Source organism: Ursus americanus, chromosome 2 (genome assembly GCF_024610735.1).
Source record: "Ursus americanus isolate L20-20 chromosome 2, mUrsAme1.1.p, whole genome shotgun sequence".
In the NCBI taxonomy this organism is placed as follows: Eukaryota; Metazoa; Chordata; class Mammalia; order Carnivora; family Ursidae; genus Ursus; species Ursus americanus.
In genome coordinates, this window is record NC_142128.1 from 9,023,410 (window position 1) to 9,051,231 (window position 27,822).

The 27,822-nt window shown below is 51.3% G+C and overlaps 2 protein-coding genes across 4 annotated transcripts in view; one reads left to right on the forward strand and one right to left on the reverse strand.

Moving 5' to 3' along the window:
- Positions 1 to 330: 330 nt before the first annotated feature.
- MDH2 (malate dehydrogenase 2) lies at positions 331 to 16,191 on the reverse strand. Its single transcript, XM_045786239.2, has 9 exons — positions 16,006 to 16,191; positions 10,241 to 10,409; positions 8,669 to 8,752; positions 8,080 to 8,189; positions 6,683 to 6,808; positions 4,026 to 4,103; positions 2,659 to 2,758; positions 2,158 to 2,309; positions 331 to 649 (listed from the first exon to the last, which is right to left on the reverse strand). The coding sequence occupies exons 1-9, from the start codon at positions 16,069 to 16,071 to the stop codon at positions 518 to 520; spliced, it is 1,017 nt and encodes a 338-aa protein (XP_045642195.1). The 5' UTR covers positions 16,072 to 16,191; the 3' UTR covers positions 331 to 517.
- A 36-nt stretch (positions 16,192 to 16,227) lies between these two features.
- STYXL1 (serine/threonine/tyrosine interacting like 1) overlaps positions 16,228 to 27,822 on the forward strand; it is a 67,947-nt gene continuing 56,352 nt past the window's right edge. Inside the window, exons 1-3 of one of the 3 annotated variants that reach the window (XM_087868055.1) lie at positions 16,299 to 16,436; positions 25,773 to 25,880; positions 25,973 to 26,076. In XM_087868055.1, the coding sequence (XP_087724181.1) occupies positions 25,974 to 26,076 (103 nt within the window). In that variant the 5' untranslated portion in view covers positions 16,299 to 16,436; positions 25,773 to 25,880; position 25,973. Of the gene's footprint in view, positions 16,437 to 25,772; positions 25,881 to 25,972; positions 26,077 to 27,822 lie in introns of all 3 variants that reach the window. The other 2 variants (XM_045786235.2, XM_045786236.2) reach the window with 2 other exon arrangements.

Genomic DNA, 27,822 nt, shown 5'->3' on the forward strand with positions numbered 1-27,822 from the left:
GTACGCTGAGCCAGAAACCACCACATGGGAGGAACCAGGGACCGTAAAGGGCGGCTGGGCACGTGCCACCAGCTGTCACCCCGGGACACTGAGGAATCAGGCCGGAGCCGAGTCTTCCCTTGGCTTGCACAGCGGAGGGAGGCAATGGTGCCAAGCAGGGTTGGGAGGAACAGCTACTGACAAATTTTTCAGACTTTCTCGAAACTACTGATGAAACCATCACGCGTCAGCCTGATATTTAAATAACATCTCGTTCTGATTCACGATGGAGACGCCAGACAGCCCTCTGAAGCCAGCTTGAACGGGCAAGAAAGCACACTTGCAGAGACCTTGAAAAAGAAAATCAAAGCCTGCTTTTATTGCTGCGCCCGCAGACGGACCCGCGATTTGGAAGGGACGGCGACGCTAACATGACACTCGTGGTTAACGCAACTCAAACACGAGGGGCGGGACATGGCTTTATAGGGACATGATGCCTTCATAAGTTAGGGAAACGGACCGCTCGCTGGCTGCCCTCTCATTTCATGTTCTTCACGAACTCCTCTCCCTTCTTGATGGAGGCCTGGAGCTCAGGAATGGCTTCCGCTATCATCTTCTCTTCGAAAGGGGAGATCTTGCCGATGCCCAGATTCTTCTCAATGCCCTTTTTCTAAAGGAGACGAGAGGATAAAGGGACAATTTAAAAATTAAGGATCGTTGAAAGTACTGTAAATTTTACAACAGGTTTCCATGAACGAGGCTGTTCAGGAAAACCTGACATGTAACTTCATGACCCTGCCCAGCCCACCCACCTGGCAGCTGGCAGCTGGCCGAGGGAGCCTGGCCACCCGAGACGGCGTGAGCTGTGCCCGGAGCCTGGGCTTCAGGCAGGCCACCCCCGGCTGCGATCCAGACCCAGGCATTCACTGTGTGCACCTGGGCCAAGGCGGTTTCCTTATCTAGAAAACAGGTGTACTCTCCACCCCAAAGGAGGCCATGAGAACACACGCGGGCGGCCTGGCACACGGAGCACGCAATCCTTAGCAGCACTGAAGGTTATTCTTCCCGACACGGAGCATACTTTTGGGTTCTCATCTTTTGCCAACCTGGTAATATCTACCCAAGTCCAATGTAATCAAGTAGGAAGACGTGAGACATCAGGAAAATAGCAGGTGTCTGTCACTGGGTCACCCCCACGGCTAAGCCCGTGTGTCTGAGCCGGCAGTCGCGGCTTCTGGGCCGCCTCCCCGGAGAGCCCTCCCTGACCCACACCGCACACAGCCATGCCACACCAGTCCCGGAATTAGTCTCCTTAGTGTCTGTCTCTCCACCACACGGGGTCCCTGAGGCCCGGGGCCATTTTCTCAGGGATCTTTGGACATCAGCGCAGGGCTTCTGTGGGAAGCGCCTCTGGGTGGCTGGGCACGTCGCCAGACTGTTTCATTCTGGGCAGATGAAGGCAAGCACCTCTCTGATGTCAGTGGCTGCCTGCACATCAGAAATGGAAAGCTGGCTGGATGGCATGTGTGACAGAGACCTGGCAGTGTCGGCTCCCCGAACACTCAGGAAGAGTCACCAGACTAGACAGCTGCCTCTGAAACAGCCTGGCCAAAGCCAAGCAATGTGACCAGATGGGGTCTGTCCTAGACGCCACCGCTTCAAGGGGACAACCTACAGCACGCTCCAGGAAGAAAACTCGCGGGGGCAGAGCAGGGAAGCAGGAAAATCTCACAGCTCAGCAACTCTCCGGGCCTCCTTGGAAGAGGAATTGGGTTCAGCAGGCCCCAAGGTAGGACAAGGAACAAGTATGAGCCGGAGGGTACAGTATGCGGGCTGGTGGAGGGAGGTTCTCCTTCAGAACTGTCCATGGCTGCCTTGCCGTGGAGCAAGCAAGCGTCTCAGCAAGAAACAGAGTCAGCCGCTGACCAGCTGGTCGATCCACGGGGAAGGAGAGTCACAGGCCAGTGGCTTCCCACCCCCAGTCTCAGGTTTCTTCCTGCTCTTAATTCTGGGATGTGCGCCCACCTTCAAAACCCCCAGCACAGCCCAGGCACTGGGATGCAGTCACTGCACAGGGGAAAACTGAATTACGGAGCAGACAGGCCAGGACTCCCAATCTTAAGTATAGAGAACGTGCTCGCTTCCACTGTCACAAGACCCACCCTTCAGGATACGTACCCCCAGCAGTAATGGGGTGGAGAAATAGGCACAGTCTGCTTCTTGGGACTTCACGAAGGAACACTCGACGACGCCTTCCTTTCCGTTCATCGCATCCACAAGGGAGAAGACAAATCGGGCGCCGGCGTAGGCCATGGACAGAGTGGCTGAGCCTAGGAGGACACAGGCGGCTTAGCCAAGCTAGCCCTGCGACTGAAGATCCGGGCGAGCCTGCCCGGCCAGCTAAGCAAAGCAGCTGCAAAACCTTCAGCTTTAGCTGCGAAGAATTTAGGTCGGCATCTCTTAATTTTACAAACTCATGAATGGCACGGAACCAGCACTGCCAACCTCCAACGCCACGCCACTCCACAAAGCCCGGCTGCCCCCTGCCACCGGGCTGGCTTAGCCAGGAAGCCGAGAAAAGCATTCGCTGTCTGCCTGGCCCTTCCGGTCTTCAACTGGGAACCGCAGCGGGGCCTTCAGCATTAGCACCCCACCTGGGGGCCGCCCCCGAGAACCCACCTGCTCCAGCTTTGGCCTTCACCACCTCTGTGCCGGCCTCCTGGATCCGCCCAGTGACAGCTGTCAGCTGGTCCTGGGGAAGGTCCACCTTGGGAGTGCACTGTGGGTGAAGCCACAGGGACCACGTGAGTGGGTGCTGCCACCACTCCCACACACCCCCCCCTCCCCTGCTCGTGGCAGACGCCCCCCGCACTGCCGCTACACGGGAAACCGAGACCAACTCTGCTGTAAAGAAAAAGTCAACTTTGTTGGGAGGTATAGTGGGGCCCTTACCGCCCCCCATGCCCTTTAAAAGTAGGCTCCACACCCAACATGGGGCTTGAACTCATGACCCTCAGATTAAAAAGAGTCGCGTGCTTCACCAACTGAGCCAGCCAGGCGCCAACCCTGCCCGCCCCATCCCTACTCATTTTTAAAGAATTTTTAATATTTTGGACTAATTTTAGACTTAGAGAAAAGTTGTAAAAATAGCACAAAATTTCCCTCACCCAGCTTACCCCAATGTTAGCATCTTACATAACCACAGTGCAATTATGAAGATCGGGAAATTATCATCGATACATTAACTACAGACCTTACTCAAATGTCACCCATTTCCCCACTGCTGTCCCTTTTCTGTCCCAGTTCCCATCCAGGACCCCATGTCGGCCCATTCCCTAGCAGTCCTGTCTTCCCGGACGCTTGGCAAGAGGACTGACCGCTCGTTTTGTAGAATGTCCATCAATTTAGATTTATAAAAGGTTTCCTCGTGCTCTGCTCATAAGGTTATGCACTTCTGGCAAGAACGGCACAAAGGTTTTGTGTCCTTCTCAGTGCACTACACTCAGGGGGTCAGGACACGGACTTAATATATGTTATTCTCAGTGGTGTTCACCTTGTCTCTACTCATTTTTTTAAAATTTGTTTTTTTAAAGATTTCATTTTTAAGTCATCTCTACACCCAGCGTGGGGCTCAAACTCACAGAGCCGAGATCAAGGGTCGTGGGCTCTACTGACGGAGCCAGCTGGGCGCCCCTCTACTCGCTTTTAAACAAAGAGGCTTTGCCTGTTCTCACCCAACCAGGAATTCGGTGGTTTCCTGCAGCAGTTTTCGTTGCGTGCTGGGAGCTGGCCGCTGTGAGCACCTTCTGACCGCACTCACTCCCACAGGGGTGGACCCCCGAAGTGCTGGAGCCTGACCACAGCCCCGCAGGCCACTCATGAACCGCCCCCCTCCCCCAACAACGGCTGGGGCTGTATCCATAGCGGGAATCCTCTCAAAATACGATGGATGTTTCTTCTTCGTCAGTCTGTCTTCAGCACCTCGAGCTGGAACCTCTTAATGGCGTTCCTGATCTTATAGCTTCCTGCCCAGGTGACACACTCACCTGCGAGATCAGGGGGATGATGGTCTTCCCGGCATGGCCGCCAATGACAGGAACATTGACTCGAGCGGGATCCAAACCCTGGCCACCAAAGTATGAAGCTTTGTTAATTTTTAAAGCTCTTTGAGCAAAAACTATGTCATATTCACCTAAAGCACCAATACTGGCAAAATCCACAGCAGTCAGAACAAAGAAACCACAGAGGCCCGAGTCCAGCTGTGTTCAGATCTCCTACCACAGCCCCACCTCCCGCGTGGAACACCAGCTGGACGGTGAGGTGCGGAGTACGCGTCACCTGGTGTGGTTACTATGAGGGTCTTCCTTTATAGTGAGCAGAAAACTGCCCCCTTGTGGGGTCCCCCCACTGGTCCCTGTCAGTCTGATATCTTCTGAGAATCAGAGGACAGTCCTCTTCCCCGGAGCTAAGGTCATTTCCCATGCATCAGCCCAGATTCACGTCCCCACACTCGGTCACAGAGAACGAGCCCAATTCCCTCCCCCTCACTGCAGAGCAACATTCAAGAACAATTCCAGAAAACCCGGGGGTGAGAAGTCTGTCAACTCAAACTGTGATGAGGACAGAATAAAACTGAGCTGTAAGGGGTCAAAACACCATGGTTCTTTGTCAGGGCTTAATAGGAGAGGCTGATTCATTAGTTAAACCAGAGGCACAACAACCCCACAAATCTACTGACCAGGTATTTCTTAAGACGGTCAAAAAAAGGAAAAAAAAAGAGAATCTGGTGGGAGTTATGGGAGGGATGAGAGCAGTCCCCCAATGATGCCCCCTTCCCCAAATGCCACAGCTGCTAAAGAGAGCAGCCCTGTCAGGAACACCCCTTGTCCAGGAAGGGAGACCCAGCGTTGAGAATGGGCAGACTCAGCAGGACCAAGTCCATGGAGCGGGGAGCTCACATGGCGGCGCCTACGTGCCAAGGCGGTGTGCCGGTCACCAGAGACATGGGCATGGACAGATGGAGCCCCTGCTTTTGAGACCTATATTGTCAATTGGGGACAAGAGACGTCCCTGTGTGCTGTGTGGAAATGGCCACATGGGGTGGCCCTGGAAGCAAGGGGGGGAGCACTTCATCAGCCCTGGAGAGGCTTTCTGGGACAGACGTAACTTCATCTGGGAAGCAGCAGCAGGACTCTGCCAAAGGAAGCGTATTCTAGGCAAAAGGAGCAGAAAGAGGAAAGGCCTGGGGGCATAAAGAACACGTATCACATCAGCAGAAAAGCCAAGAGAAGGTGGCAAAGGGGGCAGAAGATGGCCAAGAGGACTGAGGATACTGGAGCTCCAGATACTGGAGCTTTAAGGGCCAACTTTCATTCCTGATACAATTCAGGATTTTCCCAGAATGCCAGACAGCCTGAGGGAGAGGACAATTCACTTAACTGAAGCTTGACAAGCACTAGGTTCTCTGCCAGGAGCCAAGATCCCCCAAACAGCAGAAGTTCCCAGGCTACGACTGCACTGTCCAGTCAAACTTTCTGCGAAAACACAGGAGCCACATGGGGCTATCGAGCATCTGAATGTGGCCAGTGCAATGGAGGATACGAATTTCTAATTTTCTGTAATTCTAAGTAATTTAAATAGCCATGTGCAGCTAGTGTGTCACAGCAGGACCAGGGGCCCAGGGGAGATGGGGTGCTTTGGTCCCCAAGAGCCCAGAGAGAATGAGCACTGTGGCTTCCAGAAAGCTGGGCTGTGAGCCCCAGGAGGCCCAAGCCCCACCGTCCCGGCCTGTCCTTGGTTGGCCTCAGTGGGAGTGCAAGCTCTTTGGGAAAGCCTGTCCTGACTCAAACAACCACGCCCAGCTGCTTATCCAGTTACACTGGCTCTTGAATCCCAAGGCCTGGCCCTGTCTTCTGGATCTCTGGGACCCCTGACCCTAGGAGAGGAGCTGACGACATGCCACAGCGTGAACAAAAGCAGGGCACCACGCTCCAGAAGCGGACCTGTCTGGCGCACGGGCAAGGACGATCAAGGTCAACGGTCTCGTGTGTGCAGGATAACTGTTCCTACTTCAGAGAAGCCCCCTCATCTGCAAAGCCTGCAAAAACTGGCCTGAAGCTCAACAGGGACACTTCCACAGGCCAGAGGAAGTGGTTCTGCTGGATCCACACCCCAAGGTTTACAACTGAGCTGCGAGAGGGACTGAGGACACCGGAGCTGGTGCTGGTGCCAACCCCCCACCCCAGCACGGGCCCAGCGGCCCGGTCGGCGGCCCAGCGAGCCGCAGCCAACTGCAGTCAGAACTACAGGCCAGGGACCAGATCCTGACATATCGGGACTTCAGGAATGTTCCCAAATTCTTCAGGTTTGCCGACTGTATCATTTATCTAATGATTAGCAGGTAAATCCTGTTAGTTCTAGTTTTCAGAGGTAATGAGCTTAGAGAGCACAGTCCAGTTGAGCCAGCGAGAAATCGGGAAAAAGCCCACACACTCGATGCACCAGGGAGGACAGAGAGGGAGCGGAGTCAAGACACCAGCTGGCTGCAGTTTACACCTGAAGGGGTCTGTGTGGATCCCCCAAGGAAACCTGAGAGCTACTCTCCCCCACAGGGGCCACTCCAGGAGCACCGAAGACTCCCTAGTCTCCTACGCCCACCCATCAACCAAGCGCGGCCAGAAGGAAGCCTGAAGAACACCTTTACCTTCAGTTCCGCAATGAAAGTGTTGGCTCTGACAATGTCCAGGGTCGTCACCCCGAAGATTTTATTGGGGTTGTATGCTCCGTGTTTCTTGAAAACTTCCGTTGCGATTGGGATGGTGGAGTTAACCTGGTTTTAAATGCAAGAGAGAGGAGGAACTTGCCCTCATCCCGAGAGGAGAGACGTGCCACAGACGGAAACCTCTCTTCTCCAGACCTCGAACAAGTCCTAACAGGCCAAGCTGCCTCGGTAGCTTTGCATACAGGCAAGCTGCCCTCGCGGTGAACAGGTCACAGTGGGCCGACTTCCTATTCTCCACCCCCCACAAAAAACCCTTCATGGAGGCACAATGCTCCTCCCGTAGGACCCCCCGTAGGGCCCCCCCTCCCCCGGTTCCGATGTGCATATGACCTTCCAGCTGTCAACCTAACCCGAGAGGCTGGCCCCGCAGGACACAACCTGCTCCCGCTGGGGCTGACACCCGAACAAACCCCCGCACAGTGCAGGGCCAACCCCTCAGCCACCCTGCGAGGGAAGCCTGGGCACATCTCCCCAGCTCCCCGCATGTGGTTTCCTCACGGCAGAGACGACCACCTCCTGAGGCCGTGAAGGTTACGGGACTTAACATACAGCCCGTGCTGACACAGCGCCTGGCGCACAGAGAGCCCAATAAAGGCCCAACACAACCGCGGGATCCGAGTCAGCCGCTAGGTTAGCGTCCCAGCAAAGGCAGGGCTGCTCCCTGCTGCTGACCGGCTGCCCCGAGGGTGAGCTAGTTGGGGGGCGGCTCCTCAGAAGCCCTGGCAACAGCTCTGTGTGTGGATCGGTCAACGATGCTGTCATTGCGCTTCCACCCTGAGCCTGAGCCTGAGAGGTTACCCCTCTGAGGTACCTCAGAACCTTACCCCAGCGGGTAACTGCAACCCAAAGGGCTGCTGGGGAGGCGTGCAGGTCGCCGCGGTCTTCTTGGGGGGAGGGGGTGGAGGGGTGGGTACAGCACATGCGCTTTCGGGATCAAAGGAGAAGCTCCCCATAAAATCCTAGGAGCAGGGCCCGGGGTGGCTGAGCAAGCCTGATGGGGAACCAGGAACTGTGAACCCCCAGTAGCACAGAGTAAAAGAAGTTCACGGGCCACCACAATCAGGGCTGAATGGAGGTTCGAGATTGGACTTTGCAGGAGGAGAAACTAAGACACAGAGACGGGAAGGGATTCGAGTGATGTGCCCAAAGGCACACAAGTGGTGGGAAAACCAGGCCGGAATTCACACTTGGTTCATGCGGTGCATGCGTCCGCTGCTACCCCTTTATCGGACTCTGGTCCCTGTAAGCACCTCCGCCTCCTGCTGCTCGCTGGGGGCTTCCGGTGCGGCGTGAGCGGACTACCGGGCCGCGGCACTCACCGGATTGGAAATGATGCAGATCATGGCCTCGGGGCAGTGCTGGGCGCAGGCAGCCGTCAGGGTGGCCACAATGGAGGCGTTGGTGTTGAACAGGTCATCCCGGGTCATGCCTGAGAACGATCCAATTCAAGATGTTCACAAAGCACGGAGCAAGTCGCCCAGTGCGCGCCCCGGGCTGTCAGTTGTTACGGGGAAACCAAACGTGAGCGGGACAGCTTTCACGACCATCTATCTTGCAGGAGAAACAAGCTAGTGTGACAAGTGCTCACAGAGGCTCGTGGAGGGGCTGGGGTGTGGGGAGGGGGCTCAGGGAGGGAGATATGTGAGGAGGGTCCTCGAGGATGAGTAGGAGCTTCCGAGCAGCAGGCGGACGAAGGGCACTGCGGGCAGATAGCGTGCACGGGAGCAGCAGACCGGGCAGGGTGCAGACACGTGCCAGGCCAAGAAAGGGATTCCTCTCTATCCCACAGGGACTGGGGAGCCTGTGGCATTCTCTGCCACAGAGACGCTGACTCGATCCCGTGTAACGGAAAACCATGTCCCCGCCTGACTGGCAGGGAGACGTGAGACAAGGCTTCCAAACACACACCTGGTTTTCTTGGGACTCCTGCTGGGATAACCACCACATCACAGCCTTTCAGGCAATCCGGAAGCTGCTCAGGTCCGAGGTAGCCTAGACAACCCCCCAGCAGAGAGCAAGTTCACCTTCTCTGATCTGGAGAGGCGAGCACATCTGTGGGGACGGAGCCGGGGGAAGACAGCCCCTGCTGGGTCCAGTGCTGACCGCAGGCCTCTAGGAGGGCTGCATGGCCCACCTATGAAGTGCTTCCTGACCACCGCTGCCCGCGGGTCTGACCCTTCCAGCCTCCAACAGCCTGGGTTTCCCCCCCACCGCCCGCCCTGGTGGAACGGATCAACCCTCTAGCCACCCCACCCTCGCCACCATACCAAGTTCAGCCACTTGCCTTTATCCGACCCGCTAGCACCTGTCAGGCCCTTCCTGGCTCCAGTTCTAAGAGCTGCCTATTCCTCCACCCACCGCCCAGTCGTCCTAACAAAAGCCCCATCTCAGGGTCAGATCAGAAGACACACTGAAAGCCAAGTGAGGAAATCGTGGTGCTGATAAACACGGACTCTAAGTATTGGTCTCTCCTTGTTTATTCCTATCATCTGAGGGGAAAAAAGGTCTACTTTCAAAGGTTGCAAGGGAAATTCGCTCTGATGACCAAACTCTGCTTTGATTTGGACTTTCTCCTTATTGCAGGAGCTTTCAAAAGCTCCAAAAGAAAACGAGCAAACAAATTCAGAGATGACGGAAGGCACAGAAACGTACAAGCTGACAGCTGGCCTCTCGAGGGGCGCCCGCCGGCTGGGGACGCGTGGGAATACCATCCCGCAGGGCGTTCTCACGCACTGCCAGCAGAGACAGAAATTACTACACCTTTCTGGACCGTAATTTGGGACTTCACAGTAAAAGCTTTAACACAGTCATACCTACTAATTCTACTTTTGGGCTTCTCAGAAACAAGATGTAAAGATGAAGATGTTCGTCATAGCTTATGTATCTGTGTTTAAAGGAGAGCGAAACAGGAAATTGCCCAATGGCCGATAGTATAGATAATATACTAAATGGTAAATTACAGTGCGGCTTTAAAAATGATTTAATCAAGAATTTGGCGACATGGACAAATACTGCTATAAAGTAAAGGTAAAATAACCAGGATAATGACGAATTATTTCTTGGATGACAATCATATGTTTGCCTGACAGGAAAAGCACATTTCCCTAAGAAGGCTGTGCTTAAGAGAAGCTGGCAGAGGAGCTGGCCCATGGCATGGGAAGGCAACCTGCAGCCCACAGGGAACAGCATTCCTACGGTTCCCCAAGCTCCAGAAGTCCCTGGAAGTTCTCCTTCCCCATCCTATTATTTTCCAAATTAGAAAAAAAATTAAAAATGGGAAGATTAGATCACCTTTGTTTTTCTGAAAGACAATGCTATTTAAATTCTGACAGGCTCAAGTCCAAAAAGACGTAGGCATTTGTGTATGTGGAAACCCCGAGTCTCTGATCTACTTTCACCGAAGAGCTGTGTTCTATCGCTTGGACCCTGGTCTACCGGGGAGAAGGAAAGCAGAGTCTCCAGGCTCAGCGTGTCCAGTACCTTTCACGGTGGCTCTGGTCTCGATGTGGCTCAGGTCTGCGGCCACTCCGGGCGTATGAGCAATATCGTAGAGGGTCAGGCGGCTCACTAAGGGACTGTTCTTGAGGAGAAGCGCAAGGGGCTGCCCGATTCCACCGGAAGCCCCCAGCACGGCTACTTTAGCATTGTTCTAAAAAGAGGCACAGAGAAAGGACTCTTAATACAGAATCAGTATTAGAAGTAGTCACACAATAGCCTAGAGAACACTGCACTGGGCCTCTCATTGCTGCGGTGCCAAAGGAGACACCAGCGTCACATTCCTACCGGTCCCAAGGCCCGGTTTCCTTCAGAAGCATAGAGGCTTATTATCTCAGGGAAACAGGGAACTATGTCCACAGATGTTGTGACAGTCGGGGTCCTATTCAAACACCCCCGAAAGACTAACAAGCTTTACTCAGGCAGCTTTCCCTACTGAGCACCTATCAAGCACCTACCAACAGGCTGGTCACTGTGAATGGGGAGGAGCCCTGCTGGCTCTGGGGGGGACCAGGGAAAGGAGGTGCTGGGGGGGGAGGGGCACGCAGCCTCAGGAGGGCTGTGTGTTTCGGAAGGCTCCTTCCCCGCAGTTAGGTCAGACCTGCAGCCTCAGCTGCTTGCGCCCATACTTCGGGGTCTATCAGGATCACCCGCTGGACTAAGAAAGCCCACAGAGGGCCAGGCTCCTAGAAGTAGGACAGGCTTCGGGCCTCTGTATTTCCAACCCGACCTCCGAGTGACTCTAGGTAGAACAAGCAGCAGGTGGCTCGGGCCATATCAGCTACAGGGAAGAGTTAAAAAGTGACACAGCTAAGAGACTTAACTGCCTTGTTAGCATCTAGAAGCCTGGAGCTAGAAGAATTTCTATCAGTTTATCGGTCACCTTACTGGAACTAAAAATCGAAAGATTTGAGCTTTGACAGCCACTTCAGGCCTAAGTACATCTAATGACCGGCATCACCTAATCGCTTTTTCTTATACCAAGGAGTGGGATTGAGGAGTCACATGGTAATTCCACACTTAATCTTCGAGAAAGTGCCAGACTGTCTTCCAAAGGGGCTAACTCATCTTTAAGTCTCACCTCCAATTCAACAGGCACCGGACTTCCTACCTGCTGCATGCCAGACTGACTTGCTAGCACCAACGACAAGACCTGCACACCGAAAGGCGGGCAAATTGAATAAACAGCATCTAGTGTGACAAGTGCCACGGAGGTAGACACTAGGAGACAATTAAGTGTGACAGGGGGTTTTGAAGGAGGGGCAGCAGTTTACCAGATGGATGCTAGGGGGAGGAGCTATGGAGTATGGCCTAGTGAAGGGAAGCAGTCCTCAATGGCTTGGGAATTGCTGGATGCACGCGGAGAATGAAGAAGGTAGGGCCAAAGCTGAGAGCCTAGCACAGTCTATCTGGTCCTTCTGGGCAATGGGGAACTGATGAAAGGCCTTAGAAGCCGGGAAAAACATGTCCAGAACTGTGTTTTAAAAAGATATGAGGCAGAATGGAAGATGGCCTGGAAACATCCAAGAATGGAGGCAGGGAGACTACTGCAATAGTCCAAGCATGACTCAAGGGTGGGACCTAGGCAAGCAAGAAGGATGGATGGGACAAGGGATTCAGCCACCCCCCTCCCCTTCCATCCAGATGGGGAACGGAGAGAGGAACCTGGGATGACAGCTTGCTGGCTTGAGTAGACAGCACTGCCTTTAAGCAAGAGAGGGAACTGGGGAAGAGGGGGTAATGGGTTTGGAAGAAAGGATAATGAGTTCCGTTTTACATGCTGGGTCTGAGCCCCTTAAAACATCCGACACACACATGTGCGCAGTAGGCTAAAGGCTTGGTCTGGAGGTCTTATGCATCTGCACTGGGATTAATGGTAGCCAGAGATATGGACGAAGCACAAAAGGGAACACAGTGACAGGGGGACTAGGGACAGAGCCCTGAGAACACCGTCATTTAAGGAGGAAGTAGAGTCTGTGAAAGATGATGACCAAATCAGACTTAGAGCCATCCCCACCCCAGCCACTTCCAAAAATAAGTCCGTGACTACCTCTTGGTAACCTTTCCCACGAGGGGCAGAATTTATTATATAGTAGGACTTCACCTGAAACTCAGACCATCCAGCAACCTCACCCACTCGGAACACCAGAAGCAAAATGGTAGCCGAAGCTTCTGGTAGCCGAAGGCCATTTGTCAGGTCTGCTCTGTGGCTGGTACTGAGCTACGTCTTTCCTTTTTTTTTTTTTAAAGATTTTATTTATTTGACAGAGAGAGACAGCCAGCGAGAGAGGGAACACAAGCAGGGGGAGTGGGAGAGGAAGAAGCAGGCTTATAGCAGAGGAGCCTGATGTGGGGCTCGATCCCAGAACACAGGGATCACGCTGGAGCCGAAGGCAGACGCTTAACCGCTGTGCCATCCAGGCGCCCCGAGCTACGTCTTTCCTTATCTGATTCTCTGAACTCCATTAAGTAACACTAACGGACTCATTTTACGAATGAGGAACTGAGGCACAGAAGTTGTAATACGCCCAGGCCCTAAAAGATAGCAAATGATGACGTGGGATACAAGCCGAACCCAGGTAACTTCATTCTTCAATTTGGGCTTTAAAAAAAAAAAAACAGAGAAGACTTAGAAAAAACATCTATTCTAAGCCATGCCCTACAGCTCACTCTTATTATACAAAAGGTACCCTTCACCACTAGGGCTCACTCAAGGCCTAAACAAAACTCCTCAGTGAGCTTATTTCTACTCAAACCTTACAAATGAGAAGAGGAGCCTGTTCTGGGCCGGCAGGCAGCTGCCAGGGAAGGAGACAAAGAGCAGGGATAAGAACCCGAAGCACCACACGTGGTCCTCTTGGGCGGCCATCTGCTTTGGGTCCCTATACTCTCACCATAGACTGTATTCTTTTTTTTTTTTTTTTTAAGATTTTATTTATTTGACACAGAGAGAGAGACAGCCAGCAAGAGAGGGAACACAAGCAGGGGGAGTGGGAGAGGAAGAAGCAGGCTCCCAGTGGAGGAGTCTGATGTGGGGCTCGATCCCAGAACGCTGGGATCACGCCCTGAGCTCAAGGCAGACGCTTAACGACTGCGCCACCCAGGTGCCCCATAGACCGTATTCTACACTAACCGCCACTAGTAGTAATGGACTTTGGTTATCAAACCCCGAAACCCAAGCATAAACAAACAAAACCCACACTGTGTAATCTGCTTAAGAAAAGTAAACTTTAAAAGCACATACAACTGAAAATCTTGACTTCAGTTTTGATTTTTTTTAAATTGGTGTTGTGTAAGGGGAACGCTGACTTCCAAGACAACTAGTCAGATCAACTCAGAACTGAGGTCTGGCAATCTCATCCACTTCAGTCATCACTCTCACATCTTGTCTCTACTCCCAGGGACCTCCAATTCCAACTCCCACATTCCCAGCTCTATTAGGCATTCTCATAGTCCCGTAAGCCCAACTGTCTAAATAAATGTATGCTTTCTACCTCTCCCACCCTGTTCCCAAATAGTACCTGTGTTCTCCCAAATTCAAACACTTAGAACTATTTCCTGCCTCTTTCCTTATTAGAGACACCCAGTTAGGACGTGGAGGCCTTGGCATCTCAAACATCTTCCCAACCTCCCCCTCCCCCACCATCCGTTCCCATTCTATTATCTACCCTAGGCCCTCAGCTCCACCTCAAAACCATCCTTCTGAAAATTAACTTTTAATCATTTCACTTCCTTACTCAAAAGTCGCCTTGAAATCCCCCATGCCTAGATTACTCAGCCTGGCTTCCAAGGCTGACTAGGGCAGTGGTTCCACTGTGGAGCCCCGCTGGACACAGAATTACTTGAAAACAGAAAGAGAGAAAGAAAGCAAGAAAGGAAGGAAGGGTGGGGAGGGAAAGGAAAGGAAGGAAAGAGACTGACCTGATGCTCTCACTAAGGTCTTTAAATGAATCAGTCCCTTATGATACATAAGATGACCTCCTCACTCATTCTGTTGCGTTCAGTGTTGAGGTGATGGCATTATTTGTATATTACAAAGTTTCACCAATTTAGTTAATATGTATAAAAACACAGTCCTTCAGTGGTAGAATTTTTACAATGTAGACAACAATCTGTAGTATTGCAGAGATTAACTCATGATCTCTTTGAAGACCAGTCTCCATACTTACTTACTGATCTTTTCTGCAGACTGGTTGTCAACAGAACACGCTCAGCAACTTTTGCAAATGGGTAACACTTCCTTCATCTGTAAGTCCGCTTTATAATGTAAGTCTATTATGGTTTGTTTTTAAAGTTCTATTTTTTGTGTTGTAACATATATATATATTTGTATACACCTGTAGAAATAAATATACTGAGGCTGTGTTCTTGATACATTTTTACTGTTAAGGATACAGGATCCAGGAGCGCCTGGGTGGCTCGGTCAGTTAAGCCTCCAACTCTTTTGACTTCCACTTGGGTCGCAATCTCAGGGTTGTGGGATTGAGCCCCAGGCTCCTGATATCCTCCCCTTGCCCAAATCCACTCTCCTCCTGCGGCCTTTCCCATCTCAGCAATTTCAAAGCCCTAAGTCTTCATGTCCTTCCTGCTGGTACCCCTCATCCAACCGTCTGTTGTCAGCAAATCCCACGGGTTCGTGATCAGTTCCCTTCCCCCACTCCTCAGCATGGACGTTCAGCACCTCCACCTGCCCTGTTTACTCATTTGGGGCCTATCTCAAGTGCCACTCCTTACTCTTCTTGGTATCTCCTGCAGCACCAAGCACAGATCTTGGCAAGCATGGATACTCAATGCTCTTGTGTACTTATTTTCCAAATGAACTGAACGCACAAGAAACTGATCCGAAGAACAGAAGCTAAAGCAGAAATCTGGAATCTCCTTTACTAATCACCTCCCTCTTGGGTGCAATACTTAAAGACGCAATGTGGGTATCTCCTGGGTTCTCAAACTTTAGTTATATTAGAATCACCCGGGGCACCTGGTAAACATACAAAAGGTGCAGGTCCTACCCTCCTTCAATGGACCCGGGCTGTTCCTCATTAGCTTTCAGGTGATTACAGCACACACGGAAGTTTAGAGAACCACCATCCTTGAGGATGACTAAAAATAGCTTAGGCTTAAGCACTCGCAGACCAAGCCCGGCACAGTCACCATACCTGGGGGGCAGGCCCAGTCCGCCCACAGCAAGCAGGATCCTTCAAAAGGGTCCTGATGAGGCGGCAGCGTCTTTACGCTCTTAGAGGGAAAGCTTGGTGATCCAAAACCACTGACAGTGGGCAGGAGAGTGGACTTTCAGTTCTCTGACCAAATGATTGTAACCTTGGACCACTTCCCTACCCTCGGTATCTCAGTCCGCCAGCACTATGGAGTTAATAATTACACGTTGTTTGCACGGATGCTACAAGAACAAAGTCGCTTAAAGTACTATGGAAAGCTGCATACAAGCGTTAAATTATTTTCGGCCCTACAGCTAAAGCTTCTCAGCCTTGAAGCTGTGCAGACCAAGTGCAGGCTCTCTGGGGGTCCGGGGGGACAAGCCGGGGGGGCTTTCCCCCCTTCCTCTCCCAGGTTTTCTTTCGGCACTTCCCTCCCAGTATCCGGGCCGGCCCAGGGCGCCACAGGCGCGGGTCGGTACCGGACGACCCTGCGGTCTAAGGCTGGCCCGGGGATCAGGGCTGCTCGCGAGCCCAGAACCCACGTGGCCCCGGCCGGGGGGCCTCCGCCTGCAGGCAGCCCCTCGTCGGGCCTACCTGGGCCGAGGTGCTGAAGCTGCGGCGGAGAGCGGCGCCGGCAGGGCGGGCGAGGGCGGAGAACATGGTTGGAGCGGGCGGGGAGCGGACCGGCAGGCGAAGGAGCTGGCGGCGGGCAGGTGACACCAACGACCTCCACACCGCACAGGGCCTCCCGGCTCCGCTCTGCCCGGCCTCGCGAGAGTGACCCGGCTTCCGGCCCCGCCCGCCTCCCAGCTCTCGCGGTACCACGTCTGCCTGGGCTGCGGAGGGGGAAAGCGGGGGGCGCTTCCTGCGCGCAGGGAGCGCGGTCCGGGCGGGGTCGTAGCGGGTCTCGCGTTCCGTGCGGCCGGTGGGGGAGACGCGGTCGCCAGTGGTAGGGAGAGTCCGCACCAGAGAGGTGGAAGAGGACGGGATTTAGGCTGGAGCAGCCTTAGAGGAGCCATTTCCAGGTGGGGCCCCAGACAGAGGCTCTGACAAGGAGACGGGTCAAGGTCGCGCTGCAGGCCCGGGGAGTGGGTGCGGTCCGGGCCCTAGACCTCAGCCAAAACCACCTCTCCTGCTCCTGGAGGCAGGAGGGGCTCCGAGCTCTGGAAGGCTCTGGAAAGGAAAGTGGGGAGAGGAGGTTGAGTCCTGGGGGGTGGTGTGGGAGGATGGGGTCCTCTCTAATCAGTCACTTCAGTGCACACCACCCCCCCTCCCCCGCACTGTCCACCAGCCAGCGCGCTTGTCCCACAAGGTGCACAGGACCTTCAAAGACACCGCCATTGAGAATGGCGGACACAGCACTGCGGGCGAGGCCCTGTTCTACGAGTTTACAGGAAAGCAGCACCGGGTTACAGACAAGGAAACTGGTATCGAGGTGGTAACTTGCATGGTCACCCGATCCCTACTCCTCAGGTTTACGCAGCCGTGCTGTGAGCACGGCCAGATTGTTGCTGCTTTAGGTACGAAGAAACTGTGGCTGAGCCCAGTTAAGTGGATTTGTTGAATTTATCCAGACAGAAAGTAAAGATATGGTTCTTGCTCACAAGGAATTATGAGTTAGATATGTAAGTTGAATTAGAAGCTTCATTCCCTTCCCCCACCCCAACTGTTTTCTGGGTATACAGAATTCCTCAAAAAGTTCAGTCAAGTGGGGTGGATAGATGCGCAGCAGTTTATTGGTTTAACAAGATCTGCTCATTTCCTGCCTTTTAAGGAGCTGAGTCTAGTGGGGGAGACAGGTAAAATGCAGGCAGCGTGATAGGGGCAACACTAAGAAAGTTGGGAGCTGTGGGAACAGAGGAGGTGGCTCTAACCCGCGTTTGGGGTGGGGCCATGTGAGAAGCACCTCAGGATGAAACATGTAGGCCAGACATTCAGGAAGGAGTTACTCAGTGGGACAGTTCAACTCCAGAGGAGGGAGAGATCCTTGCCTGGGCATGGGAGTTCAAGTGTTTAGATGAGAAAGAAGAGCCCAAAGTAAAACCTGGGGGTGGGAAAACCTGAGTCTGTGGATGGCGAATAGATCCTCTCTGTTGGAATTGGGACACGCAGATGAACAGTGTCCTTTATCTTATCACTAACTGTTGCCTGGTTCGTTATTTACCCCTCTTATCTTACCACTAGAACTCAGAGTTCCTTGTGGTCAGATGTGTCTCTCATCTCTTGAGTCTTTATTGTCCAACCACGTCACCAGGCTGAGAGTGGGTGTCTGAGTTTTGGAAGAGTTGGGTAGTTTTAGGTAAGGCTGGAAAAAGCAGGTTGCAAAAAACCAGGTTGTGCAGGACCTCCAGATGTTCACTGAGAAGTTTGTATTTTATTCCTTGGGCAGCAAGTATTTATCAGAGGCTTTTATGATGCCACCGGCATTATGAAGAAGATTGGACTGACGTTGACATGCCAAGGTTTCCAATGGAAAGAGGTGGAGGGCAGGGAGATTGTTCCAGAGGCTATCTTAGGAGATGATAAATATCTGAATTATGATGATGGCCATAGAAATGGAGGGGGTGGGGCCAATGAGGAAGCAGTCTCAAGGGAAGAATTGATTCGTCTGTGCCTATCTGGGTTTAAGAAATGAATAAACGGGGTGAGGAACATCAGTCCGAGAGAAGTATATATGTGCAGAAACGGGATTTGGGGTTGTGGGAAAGGAGAGCTGGCTGGAGACAAAAGATAGAGCTCCATTTAGATGGGTTGAATTGGAAGTGATGGTGAGTTGTCCACATAGAAATATCAGTGGACAGATGGGGCATTACTCCAACATGAAACGTGGGATTGAATGCCCAAGAGAGGCTAGGGCAGAGGGCATCCCTGCAGAGGGGAGAGGGGAGGCCATGAGAAAAATGAGAATCACAGATTCTCAGGCTCACTGCCAACACAAGGGGGCTCGAGTCCCTCCCCCTCCCTGCCAAGTGCTCTACTCAGGCCATCCCAAACAACTTGACTGTTAGGAAAGCCAGCCTCACATTCATCGCTTCCTTTTCAATCCCAAGATGGTTCATAACAGTATTAACAGCTACTGTATCGTGCACTGACTGCTCTGCATGTGTGACTGTTACACTGAACATGTGGGGGTCTCATTCAGGAAGCCCCTGGCAGTCCTAAAACAGCTTTGTTGTCTTGCCCATGCTTGCTTTCTTTGCTTGCTCTTGGGTTACACTGAGTCAACAGAACAGACTCGCTGTAATTGCCTCCATGTCCAGTTTACATTAGTTGTCAAATCTCAACTTGATTCAGTGTCAGAGCCGCTCCTCTTCCCCTCTCAAGCTTGCTTGAGGCTCCCCACCCTTGGTGGGAAGGGTGCTTGGCTTCTTCTTTCCCCGTCTTGCTTCCTCACAACCCCTTCATTCCCCCATTAGACTGGCTTCGGACCCGTGGGGGTTGTAGGAGAAGAGATGGGAGCAGGAAGGGTCCCCCTGTCATCTGGCATTATTAGTATTCTCTGAGCCAGACGGGAGTTTGTAGCTGACTATCCTCCATGTGGTGCTTTTGTGGTGCAGTTCCTTTGACCTTGGTGGTGATGTCTCGGTCTTGCTGCTTTCCATTGTTCCTTCAGTCCCCGGTTGCTGGAATTCCGTACTGCCTGCAGTTGGCCCATCGTCCCTCCAGGTGGCAAGTCTTGGGCAAAGTCCCTTTACGATGGCTTCTAGTTGGCCACCTCTCTTGCCCACATTTGATCTACAGGAAACACTAATGCATCCTTTGCCCCCAACAAATCCTGGGGGGGTTGGCGTGTGTGCAGGCATTTCAAATGCATGTGCCTCTCCTTGCTTTGCTAACAGCTAGCCAGCCTCAGACTTTTCCAGGCTGGGGCCCAGCACCAGCCTCTCTGCCTGCACTAGCTTCAGAGGGCAAGGCCAAGCTATTCTAAGGGTTTTCTGGTTTCTTGAATTGTTTCCAGAAAGCTAAGGCTTGTGAATGTTGGCATTCAGAAGGATGCTAATGAAGGGAGAAAGTTTTGAGATGCCAAAAGGAGAGAAGGTTTAGGTGGGAGAGGATAAGGTCAGTGGATTCCAGGAGAAAGCATGAAGCTCCCCCCTCCACCTCCAGGGGCTGAGGAGAGCTGTTCACACTCCGTGGCCTTCACCTTCCCAGGCAAGAACTAGGAAATGAGAGAAGTTGCTCCGTGGGGACCCAAGGAGAGTTGCCGAGGTTTGGATAACAGTTACTGCAATTGGGAAAATTCTGGGCAAATGAACAGTGAGACAGGGATTTGCTGGTAGCTGTGGAGGCCGAGCTAGGATTCTGCAGTGTGTACTTTCTGTGTGTCCAAGTCCGCATGGTTTCCGCAGCCCAGACCCCACACCAAGGTCCTCAATGTGCAGGTGGGGCTACACGCACAGGCTCCTTTCCACGCACATACACCCGCATATTCATATCTCCGAACACAGAACACCTGGATATACACAGGGGATTTATTTTTATGGCCATATAGTTTACGTGCACTGCAGCATACAGATCTTAAGTGTTCTGTTGGATAGTTTTGACAGTTTACACCCCCCAAAATGATCCATAGAACATTTTCATTGTCCCAGAAAGTTTCTTCGTGCTCCTTTCCATCAGTCCCCTAGGACTGCTACTTCCCCATTCCTATCACCATGGTTTCATTTTTGCCTGTTCTTGTATATTTTTGTACACAATATGCAAGTACACCGACCCCCTTCTTGCCGTACCCCACACATACACAAGCCATACACACCCACGTATGCTGGCCATCTTGTGCCTTACAATAAGCTTAGACCAAGGTTATGGGCTATCCTCTTTTTGCTGAGATGCCCATATATGCTAACCTACCTTCTCTTCAACTCTAAAATCGTACCTCAAGGGAAGTATTTTAAATCTCTTCTTTCAGATCCTTGGAGCTAAAGTGAAAAGTCAGAAAGGTGGTAATCATTCCACCTGGCACGGGAGTTTTCTTTATTTTTCTCTAGGTGCTCTAGGATATTTCTCTAGGTGCTCTAGGAACTATTTGGATAAATAGCTTTAGCTTTGTTGTGGCTCGTGCCTGCTGGAAGTCAAAAGATTTGGCTTCCGAGTTGCATTCCAGCAGAGGTAGCCAGAAGCACCAACAAGGAGCTCCCAAGAGCGCAGAGTTGCTGATGGCGGCCGATCGGGGTCAGGACCAAAGCCTTTGGTCTCCCAGATCAGTCAGAGGTCAGGGAAGTTAGAGCAAAGCCGAGTCCAGAGCCCGGTCAGGGCTGAGGACCTGTGTCAGAGGAGCAGAAGGGGAGGCCTAAGCCTGATCAGGGAGCAGAGGAAAAGCAAGTGTCGACGGCAGAGTTGGAGGAGGTGAGACCAGATGTGGTGACAGCCTTTGGGAGACTGCGTGACAGTTGACTAGCCCCTCTGTCTGCCAGGTGGATTGCATGGACAGAGCTGTCACTCTCAGGACTGCAAGGGTCCCTCTCAGGTGTGTAGTGGGCCTAGGTTTGGGGACATGGAAATGAAGGCAAGATAGAAGACAAGGGACAGGGATGTGGGCACCTGAGTCTGGGCCTCTGGCTCGTACCTGTTGCTTCCAAAATCCAGAGATTCTAGCAATCACTAATAATAGGACCAGGTGCTCCTCTGAACCGAGAGACTGATCTCAAGACCCCTTCTGACCTCCACAGCTCGGGGGTGCTCTAGCCAGGAACTGTGTCCTCTAGCTTTGTCAAGGTCCAGGCCACAAAGAAGGTGTCCGGCTGTGATTGAGGAAAGACCGTACCAGATCCTTGAGATCCTGCCGCTCAGGCAGCACCCAAGGCTCCTTCCACTTAGACACGTGGCCAGCTCCTGCTCTGCTCCTTGGCCTGAGATTCTCTGAACGGTGCTCTCTGCCTGTGGGATTTGTAGCTCTTAGAGGCTCCTGGGCAAAGCTGGAAGGAGAGAGCTAGCGTAGAAGTAAAGGAATGTCTTTTTCCCAAGTTTCTGCTCTATGCCAGGGCCAGGGCCGGATAATTGGCATCTGTCATCTTGACGGAAGCTTCCTACAGCCTTTCCAGTGGAATCCCGTGTAAACTGCCTTCCTTTATAGGCGAGGATATTGAAATCTGTCACCGTATTAAGCTTTGGTCATCTTGGCACAACCTCTGCCTCATACAGAGAACCAGGGCATCATGGGGTTATCTCTGGACCTTGAATCCTATCTGTGCAGTCCTCTGGGCCCTGCTCAGCTTGAACCAGGAGCCCAAAGTAAAGCTTACAGCCTGGGTTCTCCAGGAGCTTTGTGCCTCTCCTCTCCACCAGAAGCAAATGCCCATCAGTTGTGTCCACCCAGACTGCCTGAGGCTGAGCAATAGACCAAGCTCTCTGTCCTGGAAGTCCTTTGAGAAGCCTGATGTGAGGCCCGGCCTCCGACAGCCATGCCATCTGTCAGAATGGAAGGCCTCATGTGTTGGTCAAGCCCAAGGAGGCCAGAAGGGCTGGGTCTACCTGTTTCCAGCTTCATCTCAGGCTGTGACAACCCCTAAGGAAACATCCCTTCCCAGTTGGCTTGTGTTCCCCCAGATATAGACATGCGTTCTCATTGGAGCTGCGTTCAGCAGCCCAGCTGCATCCAGACAGCTCTGGGCTGACAGACAGAGTGCCACACACCAACCTGGTTTGGAGAGAGGCCCGGTCACCGCAGGGGAGGGTGAAGAACTTCCTATTGGTGGGTGTCCAATATGCAAGGACAAGGCTCGTGCTGGTGCCCTGCTCTTCTGACAGAGTTAGCGGCTTTGCTTGCCGCCTCCCCACCCCCCGCCAAAAAAACCTGAGTGGATTTCCCAAACTGATCAGTTCATAGGAAGATCGGTCTCTCTGACCCCATGAAGCCCTCAGAAAGTGCTCCCTCTGACCACTCTTCCCATCTGCCTGCCCCATTTGCCTGCGAGAACCATTGCGCCAAACCCCTCCTGAAAGTCACAGAAAGTGCTGTCTGTGCTCAGAGAGTCCACAGGGGGATGTCTTGAACTTGCCATTTTGACGCTACTGTTTTGAACAGGTCACTAGGAAAATTATTACATACAAACCGTGGCAGAAACCCTACTCGGTCAGTGCTGCTAGGATAAAAATCTAAGGAATCAAATCTTTATCGTAAAATTCACACGGAAAGAAGACTGATCTTGGGAAAACTGATCTTGGCTAAACAAAATTGAAAGTGGGGAAAAATCGGAATTGGTTACCTATGAAATAAAATCAAGGAATTAAATTGGCATAATGGAACTCACTAAGGAAAACGCTTTCGGCAAAAACTCGTCAGTATTAGTTTAATGGTCTATGTAAAAGCTCAATGTCCACAAACATTCTTAGGGCACAAATGGCAGAGCCAAGAACGTCTGAAACCTTGTGGAGTTTGGAGTAGCGCTGAAAAGGGGCTGAGCAGTCCATCCTCCACCTTTCCAGGCTAGTGGCGCCCCTTATCTCAGCTCACAGGGCTGCGTCCTCTCTCAGAACTGTGCTGTTAGGTTCAGGGACTATTCTTCTCCCACCTGTCCTTTATCAGCAGGTGAGGGCAGTTCTTGCTTGCCCAGGGAGAGTTCTGGAGGAAAGGAGAAGGAGAGAAGGAAGGAGAGCAGTCTGGAGGTGTTGATCCCTGGGGCTGGGTTTTCACCTGGATGCCTGAAGACAATCCCCCCCACTAAATAAAGGGCTGGAGGTTGCAGTGGGGAGAAAGCCAGTGGGAGTTTGAGGATGGGCTCTGAGCTACAGGCGAGATAGTTCAGGAGCCAGTGTTTAGGTTGGCCTATAGAAGCTGTGAGACTAGATGCAAAACTCGTCCTCTCTCCTCTACTCACTGCCTCCCAAATGCCCTGACCACTGGGCTTTCAGAGACAGAGGATCTGGGATCTGACTGGGGGGTGGGAGAGAGGAGGTCCTTAGGCACAATCCACCTGTGGCATCTGTAGGTATGGCATCAAGTCAAGATGGCCCTATTAGTGAAGAAGGCTGACAATTTATTGAGCGCTGTTCTGCACCAAAACCCCTGGGCACTGGATCTCCTTGTTTAGTGAGGACATAGTGAACAAGGAGGAAGGTCCCTGTCCTTATGACCCATACATTCCAGGGGCAGAAGCTTGATGATCAAGCAAACAAATGAGTGCAGTAAGGTCCGATGGTGGCAAGTGAGGTGAAGACCAAGAAGCTCCTAATTTGAAAGGATCCCCCTGACAGCCATGTAAAAATGAGCTTGTAGGGAGAAAGCAGGAAGCAAGAAGTACTGTTGGGAAGGATGGCATCCTCGGAGAGGACAGTACCATAGCCTAGGATGTTAGCCCTGGAGCTGGAGCGAAGTAGATGGGTTTGGAATATATTTAAGAACCGAAGCTAATAGTTTGGATGTGAGGGGCTGGGGCAAAAGAAGGATTTGGGGCGTGGACTTGTGTAATTTGGTGGGTAATGGTGGTGTCCTTTGAGGCTGAGAAAACGAAAAGACAGGTATTGGAGGTGTGGACATGTGTGAATGAAAAGTTCTGTTTTGGCTGTGTTAGATTTGAGATGCCCATGAGGCATCCACATGGAGTCCAGATCAGTGGAGAGATCAGGCAGGGGCTACGATTTGGGACTCACTGGTGTACAAATGGTATTCAGATCCCTTAGACTCTAGATCTTAGAGTGGAGGTTCTCCTGTAGCAGTGACTTGCCCCCTTCTTCCAGGGGACATTTGGCAACATTTGGAAACACTTTTGGTGGTTACACCTGGGTGGGGGGAGGTTTGCTGTGGGGTGAAGGCCAGAGAAGGTGCTAAACACCCTGCTATGCCCCTCACAGCCCAGAATTATCTGGCCCCCACATGCTAGTGGTGCTGAGGTGGAGAGCCCTGTCCCAGAGAGAGTGTAGACAGAAGGCAAGAGCCGACAGCCCCAGGACTTACTTAATGTGAGGAGGTAAAGCCTCCCACACAGAAGACTGATTAGCAACGATCAGAGAGGTAGGAGGGAAGCCTGGAGAGTGAAGTGTCCTGGAAGTAGAGAGTGTTGGGAAGGAGGGGTGCTAAACTGGGCTAAAGGCAGACAGAATCCATCCTTCAAGCTCCGAGAGAAGCGACAAATGGTTTAGGCAAGAGGCACATCGTTGATGACCTTCACAAGAGCAATTCCTGTTGGTTTGATGGGTTAGAAGCTCCAGGGGAGAAGGTGGCATTTCCTCCATGATCAGAATGTCTCCTGTGTGTGCTTTCATTCATCCACACACAACGGGGAGGTTCTATTATCCTGGCTTTACAGAAGTGGCGCTATTACTATCACCCCCATTTTATAGAGGTAGAAACTGAGGCATAGAGAAGCTAATTACTCCCCACAGTCAGGCAGCCCACAGTAACTGGCACAGCCCGGAGAGTTTGGAGGTGAGGAACTGGAGGCAGTGGGAAGTGTCTCTGTAAAGGAGAACAGAGACGGGTACAGAGGATGTTTGCCTGCTGATAGAAATGATCCATGTGGAGGCTGAAATTGACCATGTTGGAGGGGAGGCTGAGAACCAAAGTCCGAGTTTGTGAGAAGGATCCTGGGGCCCGTGTTGGGGGGTTGACCTTTCCCAGGAGCATTATACTGGTAACCCTAACTGTTTTGAGTAAGATTATCCCTAGAATCAACTTCTCTCCCATGTGTTGTCTCCCCCGCCCCGCTGGCCTCCAGAGGCCTGCTGGGCAGCTCTCTGTAGCCCCCACCCCTGCTAAAAGGTAGCCTCCCTGTAGAAAGCTGCTGCATGGGCCCAGCCCTTCCCGCTCTGTGTCCTTGGGGCACCAGAGGCCGGATGTGCTCAGGAACCAGTGTAGCAAGTAAGGGCCGCCCTACAGTCAGGAGCCAGAGCCCAGGCTGGCTGGGCAGTTCTATTAACACATATCAGTGATTTTCCACCCAAGTTTGAGTGCCTCCATCCTTATCCTAAGCCTACAAGTCCCCTCCCCAGAGTCTTTGCTCATCACTCCCTCCCTGTGGTCACTGCACCAGCCTCCCTTAGGTTCTCTCAAGTACTGAATGTTCTTGCCTTCTTCACCCTCTCTCCCTTCTCTACCTGGCTAAGTCTTGCATAGCCTCCTGATTCGGGAGGCTTATCTAGAGAGGGCTGTCTGAGGGGTGACTGTTAACAGCCCCAACTAGATGAGGCCCTCCCATTGGCTCATCTTCAACACTGGTTGCTGACTCTTTGGTGGCACTGTTCCCGTGTATAATGTGTTTTTTGGTGCGGTGTCTGTATTCCGTGCTAGGCTGTAAGCTTCATGAGTGTAGGTCTGGTTTACCAGTTGTTTCCAGGGCCTGGCCTACAGTAGGTGCTCGCTAATTATTCGCTGAACGAGGAAATGAATGGCTGACTATATCATAGCCTATTTGGTATTTCTCCAGCTCTCATACATGCTGTGTTCAACACCTTATTCTCCTCGACACACGTTTTAGTACAGATTCTTGAAGCTTGGCTGATCACCTGCATGATTACTTTCATCTTGTTTGAAGGTGTGTAAAGGAGTTTAGTCCAGTATGTTTGTCCATTTGTCTAAAATAGAAAGAGGCACTAAAGCCTATGCGTTATTGATTCTTCCCGGTAGGATGGCTGGTTTGGTTTTGTGTGAACCAACAGAGCTTTACAACATCTTGAATCAGGTCACAAAACTATCCCGACTGGCTGAACCCAACTATCTCTGCTTATTGGGTAAGTGCTTTAAAAGACTGTGTTGTGTTCAGCGTCCTTCAAATGCTATTTTATGTGAATCAACAAACTTATGGGAACTGGGGAGTAAATGATTTTAGAAAACTGTTAGACTCCTTTGACACAGCTTAAAATACTGCTACTAATTGTCACTTGACTTGGAAATAACTCCAGGTTAAACCTAGAAGTTCTCGAAGACTTGTGTTCTTGTTTAGTGAAACATTTTGAACATCTAACAAATACATAGTGAGACTTAACAAATGCCCATGTACCCACGGCTCAGATTTAACATAATAAGTGTTACACATAGGTGTACCCCTCTTTTGTACCCCCATCCCAATCCCATTGCTTCTCCTCCCCAAAGATGACAGCTTCTGTATTTTTTTTTTACATTTTTACTATAAATGCAGGCATCCCCAAATAATGTGAGGTTTAAACATTTACACGAATTGTACCATAATGTACAATGATTCTGCAACTCGCTTTTTCTTGAAATTCTTGAGATTCCGCCAAGTCTGAATGTGAAGATCTGTTTTAACCGTTAGGGTAGTAGCCATTCCTAATCAGTTGTGGTGTGTTGCTTGCACTGTGTTCCTGTTATGAACAGTGCCGCACTGAAGACCCTTGACCTCTTATTTACATGCAAGAGTTTCTTCAGGTTATCTACCTAGAAATGGAATTGCCAAGCTGCAAATTCCGCTTCATTACATTGTCAAATTGCCCTCCAAAAGATTGCATCAGTCTGCATTCCCATCATGGGTGTAAGAAACACACCTACCAATACCTGATTTTGTCAGCCTTTAACATTTTTGCAATCTGATTAGCGTGAACTTGTATTATAATGTTTGGTCCCCCAATTTAAAAAATTGTGATAAAATACACATAAAATGTACCATCTTAACCACTTTAAACGTACAGTTCAGTGGTGTTAAATATGTTCATAATGTTATACTGCCTGATGTGCACCACTTTCCATCTCCCTAACTCTGCCTCTTGTAAACTCTAAGATGAACTCTATACCCATTAAATACTAACTGCCCTTCCTCTCATCCCTTAATCCTCTGGAAACCCCCATTCTCCTTTCTGTCTCTATGATTTTGACCACTGTAGGTCATGTAAGTGTAATCATACAGTATTTGTCTTTTGGCTTATTTCACTGAGCACCATCATTTCCTTAAGGTTCATCATGTTGTAGCATATTGCAGAATTTTCCTCTTTAAGGCTGAATAATATTCCATTGTATAGATATACCAATTTTGCTTTATTTATAAATGGATAGGTATCCATTTATTTATCTGCAGACATTTGGGTTTCTTCCACATCTTAGCTGTTGGGAATGATGACGCTATGATCACGGGTGTACACATATCTCTGAGACCCTGCTTTTATTTATTTATTTTGAGTATATAAACCAGAAATGAAATTGCAGGATCATACGGTTATTCTATTGGTAATTTTTTGAGGGGCTGCCATATTGTTTTCCATGGCAGCTGTGCCCTTTTACGCGAGCACAAGGGTTCACAAGTTTCCAATTTCTCCACATCATTGCCAACACTTGTTGTTTTCTGTTTTTTTTGGGGGGGGGATAGTAATCATTCTATTAGGGAGGTAGTATCACATTATACTTTTGATTTGCATTTCCCTAACGATTAGTGATGTTGAGCCCATCTTTTCATGTACTTCTTAGCCATTTGTGTATTTTTGGAGAAATAACCAAGTCCTTTGCCCATTTTTGAATCAGTGTTTTTT

What these genes read in the sequence shown, in the direction of transcription:
- MDH2 (XM_045786239.2), bottom strand. Translation starts at nt 16,071, where the DNA reads ATGTTCTCCGCCCTCGCCCGCCCTGCCGGCGCCGCTCTCCGCCGCAGC. An exon ending in AGGAGTCCCAAGAAAACCAG is followed by an intron (nt 8,190 to 8,668) that starts GTGTGTGTTTGG and finishes GATCGTTCTCAG; the next exon opens with GCATGACCCGGGATGACCTG. An exon ending in TCATCCCCCTGATCTCGCAG is followed by an intron (nt 2,759 to 4,025) that starts GTGAGTGTGTCA and finishes CTTCACCCACAG; the next exon opens with TGCACTCCCAAGGTGGACCT.